This window comes from Leopardus geoffroyi, chromosome C1, assembly GCF_018350155.1.
Source record: "Leopardus geoffroyi isolate Oge1 chromosome C1, O.geoffroyi_Oge1_pat1.0, whole genome shotgun sequence".
In the NCBI taxonomy this organism is placed as follows: Eukaryota; Metazoa; Chordata; class Mammalia; order Carnivora; family Felidae; genus Leopardus; species Leopardus geoffroyi.
In genome coordinates, this window is record NC_059328.1 from 156,490,835 (window position 1) to 156,513,798 (window position 22,964).

General features: G+C 37.0%; 1 protein-coding gene across 2 annotated transcripts in view; it reads left to right on the forward strand.

Moving 5' to 3' along the window:
* The window catches only part of XIRP2 (xin actin binding repeat containing 2), a 72,916-nt gene that overhangs the window by 17,471 nt on the left and 32,481 nt on the right, over positions 1 to 22,964 (forward strand). The window contains exons 2-3 of one of the 2 annotated variants that reach the window (XM_045480083.1): positions 6,895 to 7,055; positions 11,881 to 12,018. In XM_045480083.1, coding sequence (XP_045336039.1) covers positions 6,999 to 7,055; positions 11,881 to 12,018 — 195 coding nt within the window. In that variant the 5' untranslated portion in view covers positions 6,895 to 6,998. Of the gene's footprint in view, positions 1 to 6,892; positions 7,056 to 11,880; positions 12,019 to 22,964 lie in introns of those variants that run through there. The other variant, XM_045480082.1, reaches the window with a different exon arrangement.

The window sequence follows — 22,964 nt, forward strand, 5'->3', positions numbered from 1 at the left end:
CTAAATAAAGATTTATTGGATTGACTTTAGACAATTGCAAAGAAAAAAAAAATTAACTTCTTGTTTATTTGCTTAAGAGTTCAAATTACTATTAAAACTTGGAATTTCTTCTGAGTCATAATTATATACTGGGTTAGCTCTCTGGGACTAGTTTCTATATGTTTTTATTATATTCGCAATAGGAGTCAGTTCATGACAGAACAGTCTCCTTGTTGTTTGAAGTTCGCTTCATCTGTTTACTGGGAAGGTGAGTGTTTGGGTTTGGTTTTGGTTTTTGGACACATGTATTCCTTGAGAAGTAGCACAGATTGTAAAGTCACAGAACCTAGAGCCAGACTGCCTGGCTTCCCCTTCCAGCTCTGAAATTCACCAGCCACCTATCTTGAGCAAGTTTTGCAAGCTTCCTGTGTCTCTGTTTCCTTATCTGTAAAACGGAGATAAAAAATAAAAATAGTCTCTACCTCATAGGGTGGTTGAGAGCACTAAATGGATTAATGTCTGACACGTAGAAACCATTTCATACATATTTGCTATCATTTTTTATTTGTGAATCATTCTTTTGAGGCCTTTATTTTCAGTCATGTCTACAATTTTGTTTCTGACTTGTCAGTGTACTTTATTGAAAAAGCAACACTTTTAGCTTATTTATTACAATTGCCCCTCCACTTTTCCTTTTGTCTTATAATTATTTTTGTTTAAAAGATTTTTTTTGTTTATTTATTTATTTTGAGAGAGAAAGAGCGTGTGGAAGCCAGGGAGGGTCAGAGAGAGAGGGAGAGAATCCCAAGCAGGCTTCACGTTGTCAGTGCAGAGCCCCATGGGGACTTGATCCCACAAACCATGAGTTGGTGACCTGAGCTAAATCAAGAGTCAGATGCCTAACCGACTGAGCCACTAAAAGATGTTTTACTTTAAATTTTTTATGCTTAGAAAGTCCAACTGAAATCATTTGCTACTTCTCTAAAGATTTTTTATCATTTTAAAAACCATCTAACTCTTAACTCCATCTAATACTCTGTAACATGCTGTGACATGAGGAACTGTTTGATGCTTTCCACAAAATCATTACCCAGTTTCCCCAACATGATTCATTGGTAATGCTGCTGTCTCCTCCCTTTTGTTCTTCCACATAGTCACATGGCCAGCTCCTTCATGTTTCAGGGCAGATGTCCCCCTTCTGAGGATGCTTGCCCTGACACCTGCTTATTGATACACCCGAGTGGATTATGTCCTCTCCCGTAGGCTCCCAACTTAGCTGGTACAAACCTATTAACTCTTGGGTTATAATTCCCTGCCTTTCTTTCCAACTAGATTGAAAGGTGCATTGTGAATGTATCGTATGCTTACTGTAGATAACCGATAGTTGTTTAATGATAATGAGTAAATATATTAAAATAAGCCTTCCTAATTATATAATGCAAATCATTTCCTTTTGAAATTTCATATGGCAAAGATGGGGGGAGATATGTGAATGTCACCCACAGCAATTAGATTCCCATAAAGCTCTCCTTTTTCTTATTACTGATGGTGTTTATATGTTGTTGTACTATGCTAGTCAGCATGTAGAGGCCTACAGGGTTACAGCTTCACAGTGGGATTAGTATCTTCTATCTGTTGAATGGCCCTCTATCTCATTTAGTACACTTTGTCTTTAATGTTATTTTGCACGAAAGGAATATAGCCATGATGACTGTTCTTCATTTTATATTTGCCTGTTACATTTTTGCGCAATATTTTCTTTTTAAATGTTGTGTCTTGTTTTAGGTTTATTTCCTGTGAGCGGCATATGGTTGGATTTATTTGTTTGTCTTTTGGTATGGCGTTTGACCTGTGTTTATTTTCATGACTGTTATATCTGATCTTATTTCTACCTTCTTGTTTAGGTATTATATGGTAAAACCCTTTCTTTCTGACTGACTTTTGTCACATGGACTGTGTTTGACTATGTGTTGATGCCTCACATGAGTACCAAAGTGGATTCATATAGACTTGAGCTCACAGAACTAAAATTTCAGTAACCAGTATCCAATTTTCTAACTGATTTTAGTGTTTAGTGTTATAAAGGGGGCATCTAAGGATGTCTGAATTTTGTTTTTTCATCACAGAAACTCTTCACATGTCTAGATAATTGTAGAACTTTTCTCTCTCCTTGTAAAACATTCAAGTTTTACAAGGATTTATTGTTATATTGGTGTTTTAAACTTAATTTTATTTCTGGATTATGGTAAATAATTTAAATCTATGCCCAAATTTTTATTTTCAGCAATTTTTCCTCAAATATATATGATATGTTCTGCTTACTCCACCAGCCTCTCACTGCAATGCTGTAATTGTAAGGTTTGGATTTTGCTCTCTGTTCTCTGGCATCTCCTTTCACATTGCTATAGCATATATTATTCTATTTACTGCCTTCAGTGTGTGTTTTAATTCTTCTAAACACTTTAATACCTCTGGTTCTTTTCTCATCTCTGACAGCTTTCTTTTCTTTTGATTTTACCTCAGCCAGGTGCCTCCTTTAAATCAGACACAGCTAATATGAGTTTCATAACACCAGCAACTGGTCTGTCAGTGAAATACAGAGGTCAAAGTATCTTAAACTTTATTCTACAGACTTCCACGTAACCCATATTGGGTAGGCAAAAGGGAAAAGAAATAAGGTGACTCACAAAAATTTAAACGGTATTTGTGCAAGCCAGTTTTGAAGCATCTGGTGTTTATATCTATCTTTTATCCAATTATATCCATTGTAGTATCATAACATGGTCATCCTTTCCATAAAACTTGATCCACCGCTACAGTTTAGGAATGTACCTCTCATATTTTGACAGGAAGAAGAAACATTACATTTAGAAAATGTGCTGAGATGGAATCTTGCTTTAGAAATAAGATCATGACAAAGCACTTGGCTTTGCGAACTGTGCCACATTGGGTATTTCTGAATAGACATTTTTCTGACTTTGACCATATTTTTGAGCAACACACTGATCCCAGCACTATGTTTCAAACCATTGACCTTTATCTCCAAGTTCTTACTCTTTGAAGATTTTAGGTTTATATATATAACTTGTTACTTCAGATTTTAGACAATTATTTGTTTAATGGGAAATGAAGAAAGATTTGTTATTTGTTAATGTTGTAAGAGCAAGCATATCCTTTTATAAACCACAGAATTCCAAATTTAAAATTTCCTGAACAGCTGGTTAGAAGAATGGTTTATAATAAGTGTAACAATGGCCCTTTTGAAATGTCTGTTAATACTAGCCTGTGCATATTTCTAAGAATTCTTTCACTAATAATAGAAGCTGTGAAATTAGAAGAAAATCCAAGATTGTATTAATTACATTGACTATTTCTCATTGTTTTCTACATCTGACTTCTTAAAGCTATTATTTTACTCCAAGGAAACACAGGATGCATAGGATGCCAAGGATGCATAGTCATCCTTCTGTGACTGACTACAGGCGTGTGAATAATTGGTCAAGAAAAGAAGAGCATTCTATCTTATATTGTACTACTTTGCTTTTTTTTTAGTGCTTTAAACACGGACTTACCATATAAAGTAGAATTCAAGAAGACATAACACGTTCTGTAACTGGGCAAATTTTATTGGTTGATTGATTTAGTCACTTTGTTTTTAAAAACTGCAGAGGAAAAGTGCATGTTTGGAGAGCGAGAAAATAGATCTGTAGCCACATGATTTAAGTCTCATGACTTAAGAAAATAGAAAGTGGATCTATCTGTAGTATATTACAAAAAATAATAACATAAGTATTTTTCCTAAGAACCTCAGAATTCTTATAAAAGACATTCTTATCCTTGGTGTGTTATAGTTTTCATGGTAACACCTCATAATTTTTTGTGTTTTGTTTTCTTCCAAAGTGCTTACTTATTATATGTTCTTTCTGCTTTATAGGATTTATTCTATTATGCAAAGAATGAATATTTGGGGTAGATTAGCAATTATTTTCTCATCAGCAAACAAAAGAAAACATTCAATATTTAGGGTGCAATGGAGTCTATGTCCAGCTATGCCATTAACTCTGGAGATTTGGGAGAATTCACTGAACTTCTTTGGATTTTCATACTCATCTGCACAATGAATTACCACTAAGCCCCAGAGACAAGTCACTTCTAGTACAATGATTTTGTGATCTTAATATTTATAATGCCTTCTAACAGAAATAGTCATTTGAAAAGTTTGTTTTTTCCCTTCCTTTTTCACAGACCACTTTAGCCTTATGGCATGTTCTTACATAGTCTGATTTACATACTTACAGGTGTGCAAATTTCCCCCTATATTTCCATAGGTGTTTTGTGACAAGAGCATCTTTATTTGTTCTTCTTTGTCACCTCTCTCTTTAAAGGTTCCCTAAACTCATTTTACACTGTTCTCCAATCTCAATTGCATTCAAGCCTTCTGAAATAGCACAGTAGGAGATCAGGGGACAAATGTCCCTGTTTTTTTCCTCACTTATCCCTAGGAAAGAAGCTGTCTTTTCAACCTTAAAAAGTTACATCCACTGTCATCAGTTTCAAGATAGGAGCAGACGGAAACACTGCCTTATAGTACACTGGGCAGGAAGCATCACCTTGTTTTTCAGATGAAGAAATTGATAGGTATTAACTTAGAAGGTTAGGAAACAATATGGACACGGTTTGTTAACTCAAGTAAGTTTTCTACTCCATGACTACCTGTGTGGGCAAAGTTACAGATAGGAAGGAGAAATGGAGAGATTAAAATGTAGTGTCTTGTCTGTGATCAAAATGAAAGGCCATAAGGCAATGGAATACAAATTTCTTAATAATCAGGTCACTGATTTCCTGACCATTAGTCTTGGGCATTTCGCAGTAGGATGAAAAATGATAAAACTCAAATATTTGAAAAGTAAATACCATCTGTAAATTTTAGCAAAAATAAACTGTGACTTTCTGTTAAGATAAATAAAAGAATGACATCTTTTATGAATAATACACAAAATGAAATTTGGGTGTTAATGTGGAAAAACTTTAGGGAGTCATGTTGAATAAAATCTATATAGTAATCATTCACAACAAAGTAATAGTACAGTTGAATATAAACTGAATTCGTCTGTGCAGATAGATAATCCACAGGGGAAAATAGAGATGTATTTTCTTTATCATGTGAAAGACTTTCAGTGGTATGGGAGAATGTCTTATCGGAATCAACTGAAGGAATATACTTTTGTATGAATGTGAGGTTTTGAATGACAGGTGAATTTCAAAAATAACTGACATTTGTTATGAACAAATCAGTGTTGTACAATCATAGCATTCATAATCACAACTTTGTATTCCTGTATATTTTGTATTTTTGAAAGCATTTTAAGTAAAACATATTTATAATTTTAACTGAAATATATGAAAATGTTTATTTGAGTAAGAAGTCTCTGTGGAAAACCAGATACTCAGGGAGCCAAAACACAAATGATTTTTAATTTTTTCTGATCACATAGGTTGCTCTCAACTGCTATTGTATACATAAACCTTAACCAAAAGGATTCTATAAGATGGTTCAATGTGGGAGCTGGGGGAGGAGGTATGAAGAATAGAAAAGAAACAGCTTGGTTATCTGTTACCTGGGATTGTTTGGGCCATGGTTTACAGTGATGAAATCAAACCAATCCAAATAAAGTATACCAATGAGCCCTGTTCTACGAGCTCCAGAAAATACCAGCCCTAAGATGAAAGGCAGGGGGTGCATGAATGAGTAATGAATATATATGCATCCATGCATATGCATGTGTATATATGTGTACGTATATATACACTGATTGGTCCCAGAAAAAACCCTTGCAATGATTTTGGAATTAGAGTTCTTTAGCAGTGAATAGTAAACCATCAAACAAAGGACAGTAGATTAAATACGAAAATCTAGTTTTGAGACCAGCTCTGGCACATATAACTAAAAAACTGTGGAGAATCACATAACCACGGAGAGCCCTTGTCTTCCTTTCACATAAGGAAACATTTAGACATGTTTTCCTATGCCAAAAAGGAGCTTGTTAGATTAGGTAAGACTATATGATATTTAGGACCTTTCTGTTTCTGACAACTGTTATTCTGTGATCATGCAATCAGTCTTTTGCTCTGTTTCCAAATATGTAATTCCTGTTACCCTGTATTTTTGTCAAGTAGATGGCTTAAATGGGGAAATATCAGGCCATCTGAAATGGGTGACTGACAAAGCTTTTTCTAACAGTACTATTATTTCTTTCTCATGTATTACAGGTCTCTATGAATAAAGGAAATAAATCCACAGTCTATAATTCTCATGGCAATTGCTTATTTTGGCTAGATCCATCTCCTGAGTGTTAGGGGTGGGGAGACAAGCAAAGAGCAATTTTTAGACATTCTAAAGATTTGGTCCACCCATCACATCTGCCTCTAAGTAATTGTGTGATCATGGGAAAGTTTTTTAACCACTGTGACTCTCCATTTTCTTATCTATAAATTTTAGAAACTAATAGCACCTACCTCATGAGGTTGTTAAGCAAGAGAAGCAAATGAGAAAATGCTCTTACTGCATTTAACCTAAATTCAACCCACGGTGCCTCAGGAATGTTCATTATTAACATCATGAAGCTCTTAATAAATCACTGTCTTTCATCAGAATAATCACAGGAGTAGGAGGAGAGACAATATTTTTGTTTGATGTTCTCATAAGCATATGCTTCTGTAGAGGCATTTTGTAGCTTTGCTTGAAAGCCTGAAGAAAAGAGGGAGACTGTGGAACATTGCAAATACAGTGTTGTGAAATGATGCAGTCTGTTTTATGAGAGCAGATATTTTAAATGCCTTTACTGTTCATAAGGTGATGGTATTTTCTTTTCAAAGCCTGAAACACATATCTGAGCGTGCTACATTTGTTTGCAGTGACCGTTGGCCCTAATAAGCCTGCCAGTGGGTTTGTAGAAGACAGTGCTGCACAGAGCGAGGGTGTGTCAGACCTCCAGGAGGTGGTGTCCTTGAAGGAGCGGATGGCGAGGTACCAGGCTGCTGTTTCCAGGGGTGACTGCCGCAGCTTCTCTGCCAATGTAAGCTGCTCCTGGTGGTTTTGCATTAGGCAATGTGCTTTTTGTCTGCCCTTCGCACACGCTCCTTACACTGTAATGCAAGAATACCACTGGGTGGTGGGATAAAGCAGAGAAAGCACATAGTGTGAATCAAAGGCAAGGATGTGAATTGAAGCTTCAGTGCTGCTACTTACTAGTTGTGTGAATTTGGGCTACTATCTTAACCCCTCCCTGAGCTTCAGTTTCCTTAACTGAAAAATGGGAATAGCCATCTACCACAGAGGATCTTAGAGAGAAGTCAAAGAGATAATTTACGTGTAAGCCATAAGGCAGAGTATAAATGTGTTATTATTGCCATCATTATCATTTAACCTATAGCTATTCTCCTCAGGAAGGTTGGGAATTAATTTCAAATTTTAATAATGTGGGTCTGCATGCCGCCCTCCTTGGTCTCATGTATAGTTCATTTAAATTCACTGGCAGTATAAATTTTTTTTTGCTTTTCTCATTTCTCTGTATGCACTAAATCCATTAGGAGTAGCTTAATCAACATAGAAATGAGGGAGATTAGCAATGTAGGCACTCTGCTAAACCAATTATGATTATAGGAAACAGCAGGATTCAGTAGGACCACCAATTTTAGAGCCAAAGCATAATAAAGTCATATTCAAAAGAATTTGTTGGGTTCTATCATCTGTGGCCTTCAATCCACAGGGTTTGATGAGTCATTTTATTAGTAGCAGCTTTATAGCTTAATGGAATATAAGGTTACTCTTTTATAATTATAATCTCCAAATTAGCAAAGTTGTTCATTTAACCAAAAGAGAAAGAGAGAGAAAGAATAGCCAAGAAGGGTGGCGTTCTAAAATAGCTACTCTTAACATTCTTCTTTACAAATTATTTAGAGACAAGGCTGACTGTGCCAAACTCATTAACAATATTGTAATTCTAAATGACATTTAAGTTTTTACATAGTCATTAAAATCCATTTTAGATGCAGCACGGATTTTGAATGAATGCACAGAAATCACAGAAGTAGCTAGATCTCTTCCAAAATAAATAGTATCACTCCAGTGCCTCCTGCCAGTCCTCTTAGATAGCACCCCCTGCTGGATCATTAGGGAAATTTACTACAAATTAGTGTTCTAAATTGGAGAAAAGATTCTTGGGGAAACAGACTGATTTTGAAAGTACCTAGTGAGAGAGGGGTTATTTAGTGAACAATTTTTTTTTATTTTGGAAGACTTTTATCTTACAGGCACTGGGAGAATACACCATAAGACAAATTTGTATTTATACTGTCCTAAAAAACAGAATATTTAAATCGGGCACTAAGAAAACTAAATTATCCCACTATTTAATACAAACACACAAAAAAATGTTAATGCTATTATGAAGGTAGCCTACATATAAAGAATTTAATAACGCTTCTCTGCTTGTTTTGGCTCAGGTCATGATCAGGGTTGTGAGATTGAGCCCTGCATTGGGCTCTGCACTGGGCATGGAGCCTGCTTAAAATTCTCTCTCTCCCTCTTCTTTGCCCCTCCCCCTGCTCTCTGTCCAAAAAAAAAAAAAAAATCATGGAAACTGCCATTAACATTTCTGTCTACACAAAAAAACCCATTAGTTTATGTGCATAATCTGGAAGTCTCTGATTCAGCCCCAAACTGAATCCATTATATTTCAGTCACGTTGAGATCAGTTTTTGATGATCCTAGCCTCAGCCAGATGGCATTTGGTTGAACCTAAATAAAAGTCATGCCCATGGAAAGGCAATGGTGTGCAGAAGCACCCTAGAAGAGAAGGGAGAGGTAACATTTGCTAAGCAATGAATTAAAATGCCAGATTCTGTGCTATGCAGTTTTACTTCCTTTATCTTTTTTAGCACTCACAAGAAATATGTGGAAAATACATTGTTTTCCCAGTTTATAAGAAATAAAACCGAGGTTCACAAATTCTGGTCTAAGATTTTAAGTGTCAGAACCAGGATTAGAATTACTATTTGTCCAATTCCCCAATTATGTTATTTCTACTATACCCTAGAACCCAAGGCCAGTTCTTCGCAAAGAAAATAGATGATTGTGTAATGTATTCACCTAGGTAAGTGTTAGGTAGCTAAACTACTTTATTATTAAAATAACTTAATTAGGTTCTGTGTTAGGTATTTAAATCAGTTTGTCAATAAAATGGCTTAATTATTATGAGCATACCCATTAGATTCCAAATCTTATTTCTGAGTCTGAGATTAAGAAACATTGAATAAGGATCAACATAAAAATGTTTAATACAGGGGCGCCTGGGTGGCGCAGTCGGTTAAGCGTCCGACTTCACCCAGGTCACGATCTCGCGGTCCGTGAGTTCGAGCCCTGCGTCGGGCTCTGGGCTGATGGCTCAGAGCCTGGAGCCTGTTTCCGATTCTGTGTCTCCTCTCTCTCTGCCCCTCCCCCGTTCATGCTCTGTCTCTCTCTGTCCCAAAAATAAATAAATGTTGAAAAAAAATGTTTAATACAAACAATCTAAGTTATGTGGTCATTGACAATAACACGGGTTAGTTGAAATGTACAGTGCATGGGGCCAAACAAGGCAAAGGCACAGGGATGCTCTCTCCACCTGAGCAAGGAAACATCACTCTAGCTCGTGACCACAGACCGCTCCTTGAGCAGGTCCTGCCATCTCACATATGTAAACCTTCATTTACAAGCTGACCTGAATAAAGAAACCATATCACCACCACTGAACTACAGCTCAATGGACTTCCTCACTTAGGTGGGTGAGTGGCAACAACAGTGTATAATAGTTGTACTCCTGGCAAAAATAACCAACTGTATGCACTTTTGCACATGTAACATGGTCTGATTCCAAAGCGCAATGCTAAAGGAAAGGAATGGGTATATTTGGGGTTTTATAATCCATTTGGTAGATGAGAAGCAACATGTTCAGTATCAGAACTGATATTTTTGTTGAAAATGCACTTACTAGGAAAGTATTCAGTCATTAACATAATTACTGAGGCTTATTAGATTAATTTGCACATGATTTGGACATTGTTTATAGTTGTTGGAAAGAGTGGGTTTTTTCTTAACAATAATTGCCTTAATTTCCATATTTTAATGCTCTTATATTATCTATGTCTGATCAATCAAGGAAGGCCACTTATGTACATTAGATGGCAACGGGGAAAGGTACAAGAAATATCATGGCCTTAAATCACCCTTTCCCTTCTTTATCTTAAATTTCAAAATAGATGCTATACTTTCTCATGACCTTAACATGTATCAAATGGCTGTAACTGGCCGGGATTTATATTTGAAGTTTGTTGCAGAATTTGATAGAATATATATCTAAAACATATAAATATACATTTTTATCCCTTCTTTCCATACAGCAAATATGCATATTCTTAAATATTGGATAGTTCACAGAATGAGGGCAAGGTTATGAACTTGCTAAAGCAACCACTTGAAATTGCTAGTAATTCAGATAATCCTGAGTACTAACTCACTCTCCAATATTTTGGAATTTAGGAAAACCCACGATAATAGTTGTATTTTTAGTATCAGTTTGAGAAACTACATATTTGGGTAGAGATTCCAGGATCCCTGGAGTCCACAGTCCATGTTATGGGAGCCTCAGCTCACAGGTATCCAGTTACTTTCAGGTCTCAAGGCTTCAAGGTTATGTCAGGACTGGGCCAGTCCTCAGGAGACCTCCCTGTAGTTTGAAGGGTTGCTGAATCTCTTCCCAGTTTTAAGCAGCCCTCCAAGCTTCCTAGAGGAGGGCTGGTTGGCATGGGGCCTGTTTGCTTGAGAGTTATCATCCCATCTGGGTTAGAGTGCCTGCTAGGCTGAGGAGTGTGTTGAATCATCAAAACCAAAGCCCTTAAGTTTCTACACTTCCCACAGGGGCATGAGATCTGACAAGGCTCCTCAGTGTTTTTCAAGTTGTTCCAAATGATGCCTGTTGAATTAGGCTTTCTATTCTGCAAAATGTCAATGATAGCCTAGAATTTTTCTGATGTTAAACCTTCTGATTCTCACACAATACTAAAAGCTGAGTCCTGGGGTATGCCAGTCCTGGAGGAGTTGTTTTTCTGCCTGCCCTTTAGTACTAGTGATTAAGACAAACAGCAGTCATTAAAACAGACAGATAGGGCTTCAGATTTCAGCTCCTACACACACCCCAGCTATGAGAACTTAACAAGTTGTCTTACTTCCCCAAATATCAATTTCCTCATCTTAAAATGAAGCTAAATGCCCGTATCTCACAGGAGTTGGAGAAACATCAAATGACAAGATATATGCAAACACATAGAAATCACTCAGCACTAATATTAAGTAGTTGTTATTATTACTGATATTGACATTTTTGCATAAGAGAAAATCATTTTGTTCGTGTTTAGTGATTTAAATACATTTTGGAATGAGTCAAATGTTTTAAATATTCTGAATAATGTGTTGCCTATGTAGATGTTTAGGATTTTAATGACAACCTTACTGTGGGTTAAAATTGAATCCATTATTCTAATTTCTACTAGTCTGAGTATTATTAGAGAAATACATTCTACAGGTTTAATCTCCAGATATCAAAATCTATCTGAGATGAGGAGAATTAACTCAATATTTTTAAGTTCCCTCTGACTTTATCAAAAGACTGATAAATGAGAAAACAACACGGAGAGATTATTTTTATTAAAGTTTTCCATAAGGGCCTACTGAAATAACTGTGTATTGTTATATTTTTTAATATACCACCCATCAATAATTGTCAGCTATAAAAAATAATAGCTTGCAAATCCCATCTTGAGCAGATCTAAAACTGAATCTTCTCTTTTCTTAAATCATCTTAGATGATGGAGGAATCCGGAATGTGCACAGTGCCTGGTGGTTTGGCCAGAGTGAAGAAACAATTTGAGAAGGACAAAATTGCTTCTTCTTGTAATACCTTGTCTCAGTACCAATACCAGCACCAGAAAAGATCTGAGCAGGTAATACTACTACAGGTAACGGATAAATCACATAGGGTTGAAGTCCTCTCTTCCAGGGCCAATGTAGAAAGCCCCCTCTTTAGTGGCACATTTATTTTCATTACTCATTAACAAATATTGTAATTTTAAAATGCTTCAGAAAATCATCTTTAAAGCATACCACTGTACTGATTTCCTTACTTGGAGCATTTTTCTAGGGAACCATGCTGGAATATTTTTCTTCTCAGCCTCTAATGTTTCCTGGGTTAGTCAACAGGTAAATAGAAATGTTGAGAGCAAATGTTTATATTGAGCCTCTGCTTCTAGGTTATAATTCATGATAAACTATCTGCTGGTTGTTTGGACAGATTAAATTTGAAGCATTATTTAGCTGATTATTGTGATGAGTTTTCTGTTTTCCTTAAAATCATCAAGAATTGAGTAGTAGAACCCAGATGTTATATAAAACTGCATAATGCAACTTCTACATTTTATCTGATATAAAAGATTTTTTTTCCCATTTCATTCCTCCATTATCATATATCACCAAATATTGTCATGGGTTATGATGATTTTTGAATGGGAGAATCCCAGTAATAAAACCCATTAGACTTAGCTCAGCACTTTGAAAAACAGTAATTGCACTGTGAACAGCCGTATTTAGGCCCATGTTTTCCACGAGGAAGAGAGTAACTGGGGTACTTCTAAAATTTTGTGGTGGAAGATAAAAGGTTGTTTTTTGTTTGTCTATCTGTTTGTGTGTTTGTTTGTTTGAAGAAAAATCCCTAGGATATTTGGAGTTACCTAAGTTTTCAAAATGAAGGCAATTGTGTGTGTATCATATGTGTGTGGGGGAGGGTGGAAGAGGTAGGGGGGAATATAACAATAGAATGATTACAAATCTGATATGTAAAATAGTATTTGTTTTCTTTTTCTGGCTCTGTCTGAAAAGTAAAAAAAAAAAATGTGCAGTCTAAATAGCTCAATAAATTTATGGTACGATTTATTTTAACTTTGCCTAATAGAAACAAAATGTAAATAAGAAATTAAGATTGGATATACTTGTGGTCCAGTATGTAGGCATTGCAACATAGGAGTCTTTAAGTGAGTCAATTGTGTGTTTACCTGAAACTGATCAACGATACAAGGTGTAGTTATAATTAACAACTTAAGTAACAAATTCCAGATAGAAATGAATTATGTACAGATCCTTTATTTTGCAGGGAAATATTGTGATTGAGTGTAAGGGCTATGGGACTTAAAGATCTCAGTTTAGAGGCCGCCAGACCAGCTAAGTGACACAGACCTACAGCCACCTTCATGGTGCATGGCCGTAGGTGATTACTCACGGCCCCATTCTCAGAAGGCCCCTGCACTTAGCTTAACATTCTGCTGTCATCATCTTGAAATTCTTAATAATTTTTGAACAAGGGACCCAATTCTGGCATTCTCATTTTGCACCAGTTCTGGCAAATTATGTAGTCCATGCTACACAAATGAAATTCATCACCTCGCCATTCTCAGTTTCTGATCAATTAAGATGGGACAACTGATGAGTGATTTGTCCATCTCATGAGGTTACTGTGGAGGTCTCATATGACAAAGAGCAGCTTCCATGAAAGTATTTCAGTATCCGTGAAACTTGAAATCAGATAGGACTCCTTCATACTGCAAGAGACACAAAGCCCAACCCAAAGTGTCATACACCAAAAGGAACATCACAGATTCACAAAAATGCAGTCTTGTGGAAGGGAGATTTGGTGTCAGCTCCGGTAGCTTACTAGAGCAGCTGGCTTGCACCAACTCTCTGGTTATTAAATTTTTAGGAATGTTGCAAACCAGATGATATCACGTAAATAGCTTCAAATCAGCCATAGTGAGAATACTTATACTAGAGAAATTGGCAAATGCAACAAATTAGGGGTATACAGTCTTTCATTCTCTCTTCCTTCTTTTCTCTCTTTTTTTTCTTGAGAACCCATTGTTAAGTATGTATTTCCTTACCATTAATGTAAGGGCCCAACATATGTCCATAGCATGGTAGCTAAGAGTGGGTCCAAATCCTTACTCCTTCATCTATTAGTTGCATAACATTAGGCAAGTTCCTTGATTATAATGTCAAGATTATAAATGTACCTACCTCATAAGAGGATTAAATGAATTATATTTGTAAAGTGTTTAAGACTGTGCCTGGCCCACTGTAAGCACTACACAGTGTATCACCTTGATTATATTTCTTTTTTTTTTTTTTAACCTCACCTCCTCTGAGTTAGCCTCATTCTCACCCAGGTTTCCCTCAGATAATAGTAAAAAAGATGCAGAGAAAAAGTAAGATCCTTTTCCCAGAAGTTTCAGGAACAAATCTTACTGCATCTAATTGGCTCTAAATGAACACTCATGCTTTTCCTAGAACTAATTGCTGTAGCCAGGGGATGGTGATTGGTGGAAGCCTCTGTACCTGTTTACCTAAATGGAAGTTCTCAGCATTCAGTTATCAAGGGAGAATACGTGGATACTGAGTAAAAGCAAAACCAAACAGCAGCAACATATAAATGTTTTATGGATATATAGATACACACACACACACACACACACACACACACACATACACAAGCTCCTTGCAAATGTAATCTATTATTATAAACTGTAGTCTGGGCTCTGGCACATGAAATATTAATGCATGTGAGTCTAATAAAAAATATACACTAAAAGGCTGAATATCTGCAGGACTCTGGGCCTATCGTGACCTCTCTGAACTTCAGTTTCATTATCTACTTTGAGACACGCTAATTATCCCCAATAATTCCATGAGGAATGACTACACCTAGGTCATAATGCGACGTAATATAAATAGCATAAAGGAAACATGTTAGAATAAATGAGTAAATGTCTTTTATTGTAATGTATGCAAGTCTGTAGGAGGATGAAAGAAAAAAGTCATCTGTACCTCAGAAAATGAAATAATTTATAATCCTTATTATGTGGATCCTGAGAAACTTAACAGAAGACCATGGGGGAGGGGAAGGGGAAAAAAAGTTAGAGAGGGAGGGAGCCAAACCATAAGAGACTCTTAAAAACTGAGAATACACTGAGGGTTGATGGGGGGGGGGAGGGCGGGGAAAGTGGGTGATGGGCATTGAGGAGGGCACCTGTTGGGATGAACACTGGGTGTTGTATGGAAACCAATTTGACAATAAATTTCATATTAAAAAAAAGAAATTTGAGATACATGTCAATTTTGATTAGAGAGAGGAAAATGTAGAAAAATCATGTATTAGATACTCACTTAAACTTTTAAAGCCATCAAATGCATTCTAAAACCTGCTTCTCTTATCAGCAGGGATAGAGGACATTCACAGGGAGAGGCAGATTGTTGATTCGGTTTTACCTAAGCTGTTGTCCACCCAGATGTTTTCAGTCTTTGCTTGTTGAAAGTACTTGACATTTATCTCTCTGCAAAATCTGTTCCTGGCCAAAAAAAAAAAAATATTTTTAGCATGTAAAAATTAATATTAATTTGAAAATTAAGTTTGATTAGAGTTAAAAGAAAGAACATTTGTTTTGGATTTCTGACAGTAGTCAGGGTCACAATTAGTAATCCTATAAGGTGTAATAATTAAGTTCAATCTGCCTTTTTCCTTTCTAATGTACTGAAGTCAGATGTTTCAGGGTAATTAGCTATTTGGTAACCGTGTGTCTGAGAAATCAGCAAAGGGGCTAAACAAGTTTAGAAAATTAAAGTGTCTCTCCAATTAAAGATCCCTTCTGTCTGCTGATTGATCAGACTATTTTATCAACCACCCTTTATTCAAAAGGGGTTCTGGAGGCACCTGGGTGGCTCCGTTGGTTGAGTGTCCAACTTTGGCTCAGGTCAGAATTTCATGGTTCATGGGTTCGAGCCCCACACAGGGCTCTGTGCTGACAGTTCAGAGCCTGGAGCCTGCTTCAGATTCTGTGTCTCCTCTCTCTCTGCCCCTCCCCTGCTCATTCTCTCTCTCTCTCTCTCACTCTCTCTCTCCCTCCCTCTGTCAAAAATAAATAAATTTAAAAAATTTAAATGGGGTTCTGAAATAGAAAAAAAGGAGGTATAAAATATAGGAACATTCATTTCTGCCAGACATTTAAAATTTGAGATAATGTCATATTTAGATATGCTAGATTTGTCATGCTTTATGGTTCTACCTGTTTAAGTTAGCAGCATCACTGCTAGCCTATGGAGTATCCTTATGTAAATTAGAAAAGGGAGCCACTCTGGACAATCAGACCCGCTGAGTGAGGGAAGCATGGGACAAGGGTTCAGCTTCTCAAAAGAATGTGTTGGGGAAACTTTGTGTAATCCATTCCCATATTCTTAAAAGGGTGCCTTGAAATATGCTGGAGAAGGTATTAGAATACATGTGTTATTGGAATGAAACTGCCATCATCTCTTTCTGAGTTCATTTTCACTTGCCCATTCTGTGGTTTCTGTCTTTTCAGGACTTTCTTTTTCTTCTTTTTTTCCCCTTTTTTAACAGCTTTATTGAAATACAGTTTGCATACCATAAAATTCACCCACTTTGTGTGTACAATTCAATGGCTATTTAGTATATTTACAAAGCTATGCATTATCACCGCAGTCTAATTTTACAACATTCCCGTCTGCCCCCCAAATAAACCTTGGGCCTATTAGCAGTCTAAGACATCCCCTTTTGTGACATATTTTCACACTCAAGGTTTGACCTTCATCTTCTCATATGAATTTCTTCTTTGTTTTCTGTCCCCTATACTTATGCAGTACTGAGTAACTCTGTGCTTATTAATTTTGAAATCCTGGAAGCCTTTACTTTTCTGGGGTTGCTTGGTTTGCTTCAGTTTTGTTTTCTAAGTGGCTTAAGTAGGAAAGAGCAGATGGAGCTCCAAAAATTTTGGAAGTAATCGGTGTAATACAGTGCTTAGGTAATTGCTTTTATGTGAAAATGGCTGCACTAAAATCCATGTCAAGAGTGTGAAGTATTCCTGACCTTTGCTCTCTATGGCCAAGTCTCATGTGGACAGGAGGAAGCTGCAACACAGTGTGTGTCTTTCTACATATATCTGCTGTTTCAAATATCCTAACAAACATTAGCACTCGGTAAAATTATGTGGATTTGGAACAATCCCTAGACAGTTTTAGGCTAACAGAAAACATTTTTGACAGCTTGTGACAGATATAATCTGACATCTGTGTGTTTTAGACTCTTTAAAGGTGACCCATAATTATTTTCTAGCAGACTAAACATATTTTTTATCAGCAAAATGTCCACATTGCAAAGCATTTCTCATATAAGTGCTTTAAAACTACCTTTAGCTTTCTGCCACGTAATAATTTTTCAAGGTCATGGATTTCTATCATCAGTACCAACCTAACCTAGATCTCTATCAACACATAAGGTTGTGATCAAAAGCATGTCTTATATTGTCTTTTAATTGGGTATGCTATTTTTTAAATAACCATTACAACTTAAAGTAATCTCACTTAAACTGAGAAAGCTTGAGTAATGCTTCAGCCTGCTGGTTCTAGAGCCAGACAGCCCACGTTATCATCCTCAGAGTTAGACATCTGATCTCTTCTATAAAATGAGGATGAAGTAACAGGTGTGTTTTAAGAATAAAATAAGTTGGTCCTTGTAAAATTCTTCCTAAAATGTCTGGCATATATGAATCGTTCAATAAACATCAGCTATTATCATCAGCAATATTGCCACTAAAGCCCAGAAAGCATAATCAAGTGGTAATTATTCTCAAAGGAGAATATGATTCGTAAACATTTTATGTGCATGTAAAGAGACAAAGGAGAATGACATTGTTCTTTGCCTCACACCTCACACGCCTCAGCTTTTTTTTTGTTTTTTCTTCAGTTATTTGGCCCTTGGAGACAGAATCATTTCCCAGGAGCTCATTAATAGTAATTAAAGATTAGTTTAAAATTAACATCCCTCTGAATGCTTTGGGCATATGTTGCTCTGGAGTAGTCAGTAACTTTAGTGCATATTTTAAAAATTGTAATAGCAGGTCTCCTTTTGAGGAAAAGTGCTCAACCCCCACTATAGGAAACGACAAGAGGAGGGGATGTCCTGGAGAGCGAGGAGAGGAGTGTGTGTAGAGCGTATGTTGCACAGGTCCGCTGCAGCCTGGGTTGCCATTATGAATAAAGCCTGTGTTTCAAATGGGAACAAATGAAGAACATAACATTTGCTTTGGAAGACTGCTTTATTCGCAGTATTGTGACACGATGTACTGAGAGGAAAATATAATTAATATACGAATTGAATCGGAAAAAACAAACAAAAAGACTATCCTGCTTGAATAAATGAGGAAAGAGTGGGGGCCGTGTTGAGTTGTTCTGCTTCCACGAGGGCTGTGATTTCTCAGCTTGTTCTAGCTAATGTGTGGAAGGGAGAGGGAAATATTTGGAAGGGGTGGAGCCTACTGTGTGACATTTTCTGGTTTGTGCACTTGAAACACTCCTCCAATTGTCTGAATGAAGGAAGTATAGCAAGTATTTTTTTTTTTTTTTCACGATACAGTGCTAAGATCTACAAATACTAAGAAATAAGGGCTCCTATTTGCCAGAAAACTGTTTCTTTCCCTTTGACACCAGCCAGGGAATCATCCTGACCTTTCTCCAAATAGGCCAACCAATACACATAAATTTCCCACAGGCAAACCATTTAAACTATCTTCTACAACTCTTTCTCAGGGCCTAGTGCTGAGTGAGCTTTGATAATGAAAAGAACACAATGAGATTAATTTTTGAATGCTGACTCAGAATCAGAAGACTAAGTGTTTGCTAAATAAAGCAAACAATAAAATAATGGCCTCAACCAAGTGAGGTCTGTAACCCACTAGCAGCCAGACCTGCAGAAGCTGGTTTATGCAGAATTCAGTTCACTGGAGTACTTTATTAACCAAAACATTCCAATTCCTGACACCATACAGCAAACCAGCTTTGCTCTACACTAATTACTCAGTTTCCTTTTCAATTCAGCAAGAAGTAGAAATTCAATCTCTGATCCACTTGTGGGTTTGGAATGCATACTTCATAAATGGATTTTTTTTACCTCTTCTTTTGCATTCAAAACCCTCTCTGTTATGCTCAAGATTGCCCGTTTTATTACTGCTTTTCGCACCTGTGCCCTGGCCTCTGCTGCCTTGCCACCTTGCCACTGGTGGCCTTCCCATTAACTCCGTCTCCATCTGCGTCTCTTCTCTTCCTATCCATGTCTTGGGGGAATCCCATTGTTTTTTTCCTCAGAAATTGAAGAAAAAAGAATTATATTTTGTAAAAAAAATTCCTTGCTCAAGTTGCAAAGTAAATTAACTGCAGTGAGTACTGCTTGCACCAACTCTAATGAAAACAAAAGCAAAAACACAAACTAAACTCCAGAAGAATTTGTATTTCTCAGGATGAAAGAAAGAAAGGCTTTCCTACAGGCTCCAACCAACCCTGCTTCCATAAGGCCTACATGAGTGTGACTTGTCCAGAAGTGCATCCCACACTCCTTATGAAGCTGCTACTATCCCCGGCTTCCCTCTTTGGGGAAACAGGGATGTAGTGGTGGTGGGTTTCAATGAGTCCTCTGTCTACTGCTTTCTACATTACCCAGAACCAGAAGCAGGGCATCTTTTCAGAGCCCTTGACTTGTTTCCTCCTACCTCTTCTCTGACTAGATAAGGATTTAGAATCACATCATTCTCGCTATTAGGCTGGGCCATGGAACCTCTGAGGGAACTCAGGTTACCTAAGTCACCTCAGTAAGGTTAGTACACTGGAACTCCCCAGGCAGCCCAGGTAATTCTGATTAAATTGTTCTGGTGTGTGGTCAGGGATCAGGGAATGGTATAGTTCTAAAAGTGATTCTTTCCTTTTTTTTTTTAATTTTATTTATTTTGAAAGAGAGAGAGAGAGAGCACGGAAGGGGCAGAGAGAAAGACGAGAGAGAGAATCCCAATCAGGCTCCGCACTGTCAGCACAGAGCCTGATGTGGAGCTCAAACTCATGAACCATGAGATCATCACCTGAGCTGAAACCAAGAGTCAAATGCTTAATTAACTGAGCCACCCAGGCACACCCACCCACCGTGGGTGAATCTGATGTGCAGCAAAGAACATGGTAGTACAAACCTGGGCCAGGATTTGTTATCCCAGAGATGACTACTCCCCTCTTTGTTTCTCATCGGAGGCTTCTTCTCTGCCCACCTCACTCTTCTGCAATCTGATAGCAGGACCCTCCTATTTATATTGACATTTCTCTTGAGATGCCTACATCTCAAGTCAAAGAACAGAGCAGGGACTGTGGAGAACAGAGAAAGCAAGGGCTGAAGGAAATCATGGTGAATATAATAAATGTCAGCCAAACAACCAATTTACTCATACCGCCAAGTCCCATTAGCTCCTTCGTTAATGGCAGACAATATTGAAATGCCATTATTTGTGTATATACAAAGATATATTTGAATATTTAAAATAACCTAAATAATTTAATGATATAAATGAACTATGGAAAGATATATCAAAACTTTTAAAATAAAATGAATGAATTTATTAGCTTAGACCACATTAACGTACCAATAATTAAAACTGAGACTTAACTCATTACTGTCATCTTTTATCAGAAAATTTTAATTTTATAGGATTATACGCAATCTGTACACCTAATATCTCTTCAGTTTGTGCCTTTGCTATTTCTATACAAATATTATTTTCTGAAAGACACAGGATTTAATTATAAAGTGATAAACTGTGTTAAATAATGCAGTGAACCTACTCATAGTCAGTTTGGCTCCTTACAAAACTAAACCAATGTGTGTTCTTTCCTGAAGACACAAGGAGTGCCCATAAAGTACAATAAGACTATTGTTTGTGATCTACTGACATGAATTGCATTACTTTGGAGCCATACACTATAACTCTCAACCTCTGCTGTCCCTAAATGAAGTTGATGGCAATTGCTAACTGTGCTGAGGCATGACCATAAAGTCTTAGTCATGGTCCCTTTGCACTTCCAATTTCAGCCTCTTTCTGCAGAATCTGTTGGTCTATGAGTTCTCCTTGTAGCACAGAGAGGGATTCACTTCTCCCTCCCCTGTGGCAGAATTGCAGGACACGGAAGTGCATCATTATAAAGGGAAGCTCATTCTAATCCCACACTGTGAAGACATTGGCAAAATGTTTGCCTGGGTCCTTTGTAGAAACTGTCTTCTTGGTGAAATAGTGCATCTGTCCAGTGTGTGCATTCAGCCTGGGATCCTTTATTACACTGTTAAATAACTAAATGAGCTAATCCCCCTGGCGACGTGGAGGGGTTTAGCAATTTTATCATACGGAGGGGTCCCTGGCACTACTTCTTGGGCTGTCAGAGCCTCAGTGGTGAGTAAAAAAACCCATAAGTAAGACTGAGTTGCAAGCACAGATTCAAGTGCTTTAAAAAAATCCTGACTTGGTTGCTTTTCTTTCTACGATTCATCTTACTCATTCTCCAAAATAGAATTTGTAGGAGCAGTGTTTACCCCTATTATTGGAGTACCATTTCCACAGCTCCTCTTCTTCTTAATGGTTCTGTGGGTTTTCTGTTGCTGTAAAGCTATTTGTTCTTATAGAACCCATTTTCAATTTCATTTGCAGAAGACAAGTGCACTTACAGATACACCCTTCACTCCTTTCAAATAAAATGAATTGGGATTGCTTTAGGGAAAAGGAGTGGTATTGTTCTTATCTCCGGGCCCAGGGTTGTTGAGGGAGTGTCACCTGGCCCCTTGTCCACAAAACACAAAATCACAGCCCAGAGTTTCATGTTCCCAGTGATCCCCAAAAGTATGTGATGTTGATGAAGATGTAAAACACAGACATGTTGACACAGAGGAATTTTATGTTGTCTTGTATGGGAGGTGGTGGACAAGGAGGGAAAGCTGGAAGAAGGAATGCAGTTATGTGGCCCCTCCTTCAATTTGAAGTCTCATATTAGTTTAAAGATAGAAATGTACTCTTTGTATAATTACACTTAACAGAATTCTCAAATATAGAAACAATATATTATACTAGTTAAATTTGCTTTATTTTTAAATTGTTAGAATGGCAAGCTACAGAATTTTAAGTTCATAGATTTTGCTATTTTTTGAGGAGCAAGGAAAATTATAACAAAAGAAACCTTTAACATTATAGAACCATCATGCTTGTAGAACTTTGTAGAAGCTGCAAAATGTTTTTTCCACATAGTCACTTGTATGAAAATGGGTGCTTTCTGTAAGTACTTGGCATAAGGTATTATTAGCTCTTTCTACTTCTGGGTCTAATATTTCTCAAAATAAACCCATCCTCATGAATCTTTGAAAGTGATTAGATTGAGTCAAGCTTGTCTATTCTTTTGCATGTTCATTTATTAGTTTGAAAATTACAAATTATCATAACCCCCACCGAAAAAAAAAACCTGGGAAAATACAAGCCTGAGAAAAGGAAGAGACATTAAAACATTCTGTTCTGAGTACCATGCTCTTGCAGAGGTACTATCTGGGATATTGCTTGGGAAATTTATTTTTTCTAGCTTCCATGCAGATCTCAAGATCACAGCACATGGAGTAAGATTACATCTTATTCTTACAGCCTTTTTGTGTGTGCTTATTCTTTATCCCTCTCTGTCCATAGTCATCTACCATGGATTCATCTCTTTAGGAATCAGCTGAGGCTACTTCATTTCTGACCCAACCAGGAGGAAAGGGCGCATTATATACCAGCCACCAGATTGATACCAACAGGGGGAGCCAAGCGCTCAATCTATCTTCTTTACCCTGGTGGAAATACCAGGAGTGCTAAAGACATTATCCTGCTACGGCTTTTGAAATTCATTGTCTTCAGAGTACAAATAGGAAAAATTGAATACTAAAATTCATCATATCACACGATGTTTAGAAATACTTGGGGGAGATTTGGAGGAACTTCGATGAAGTCAGTAC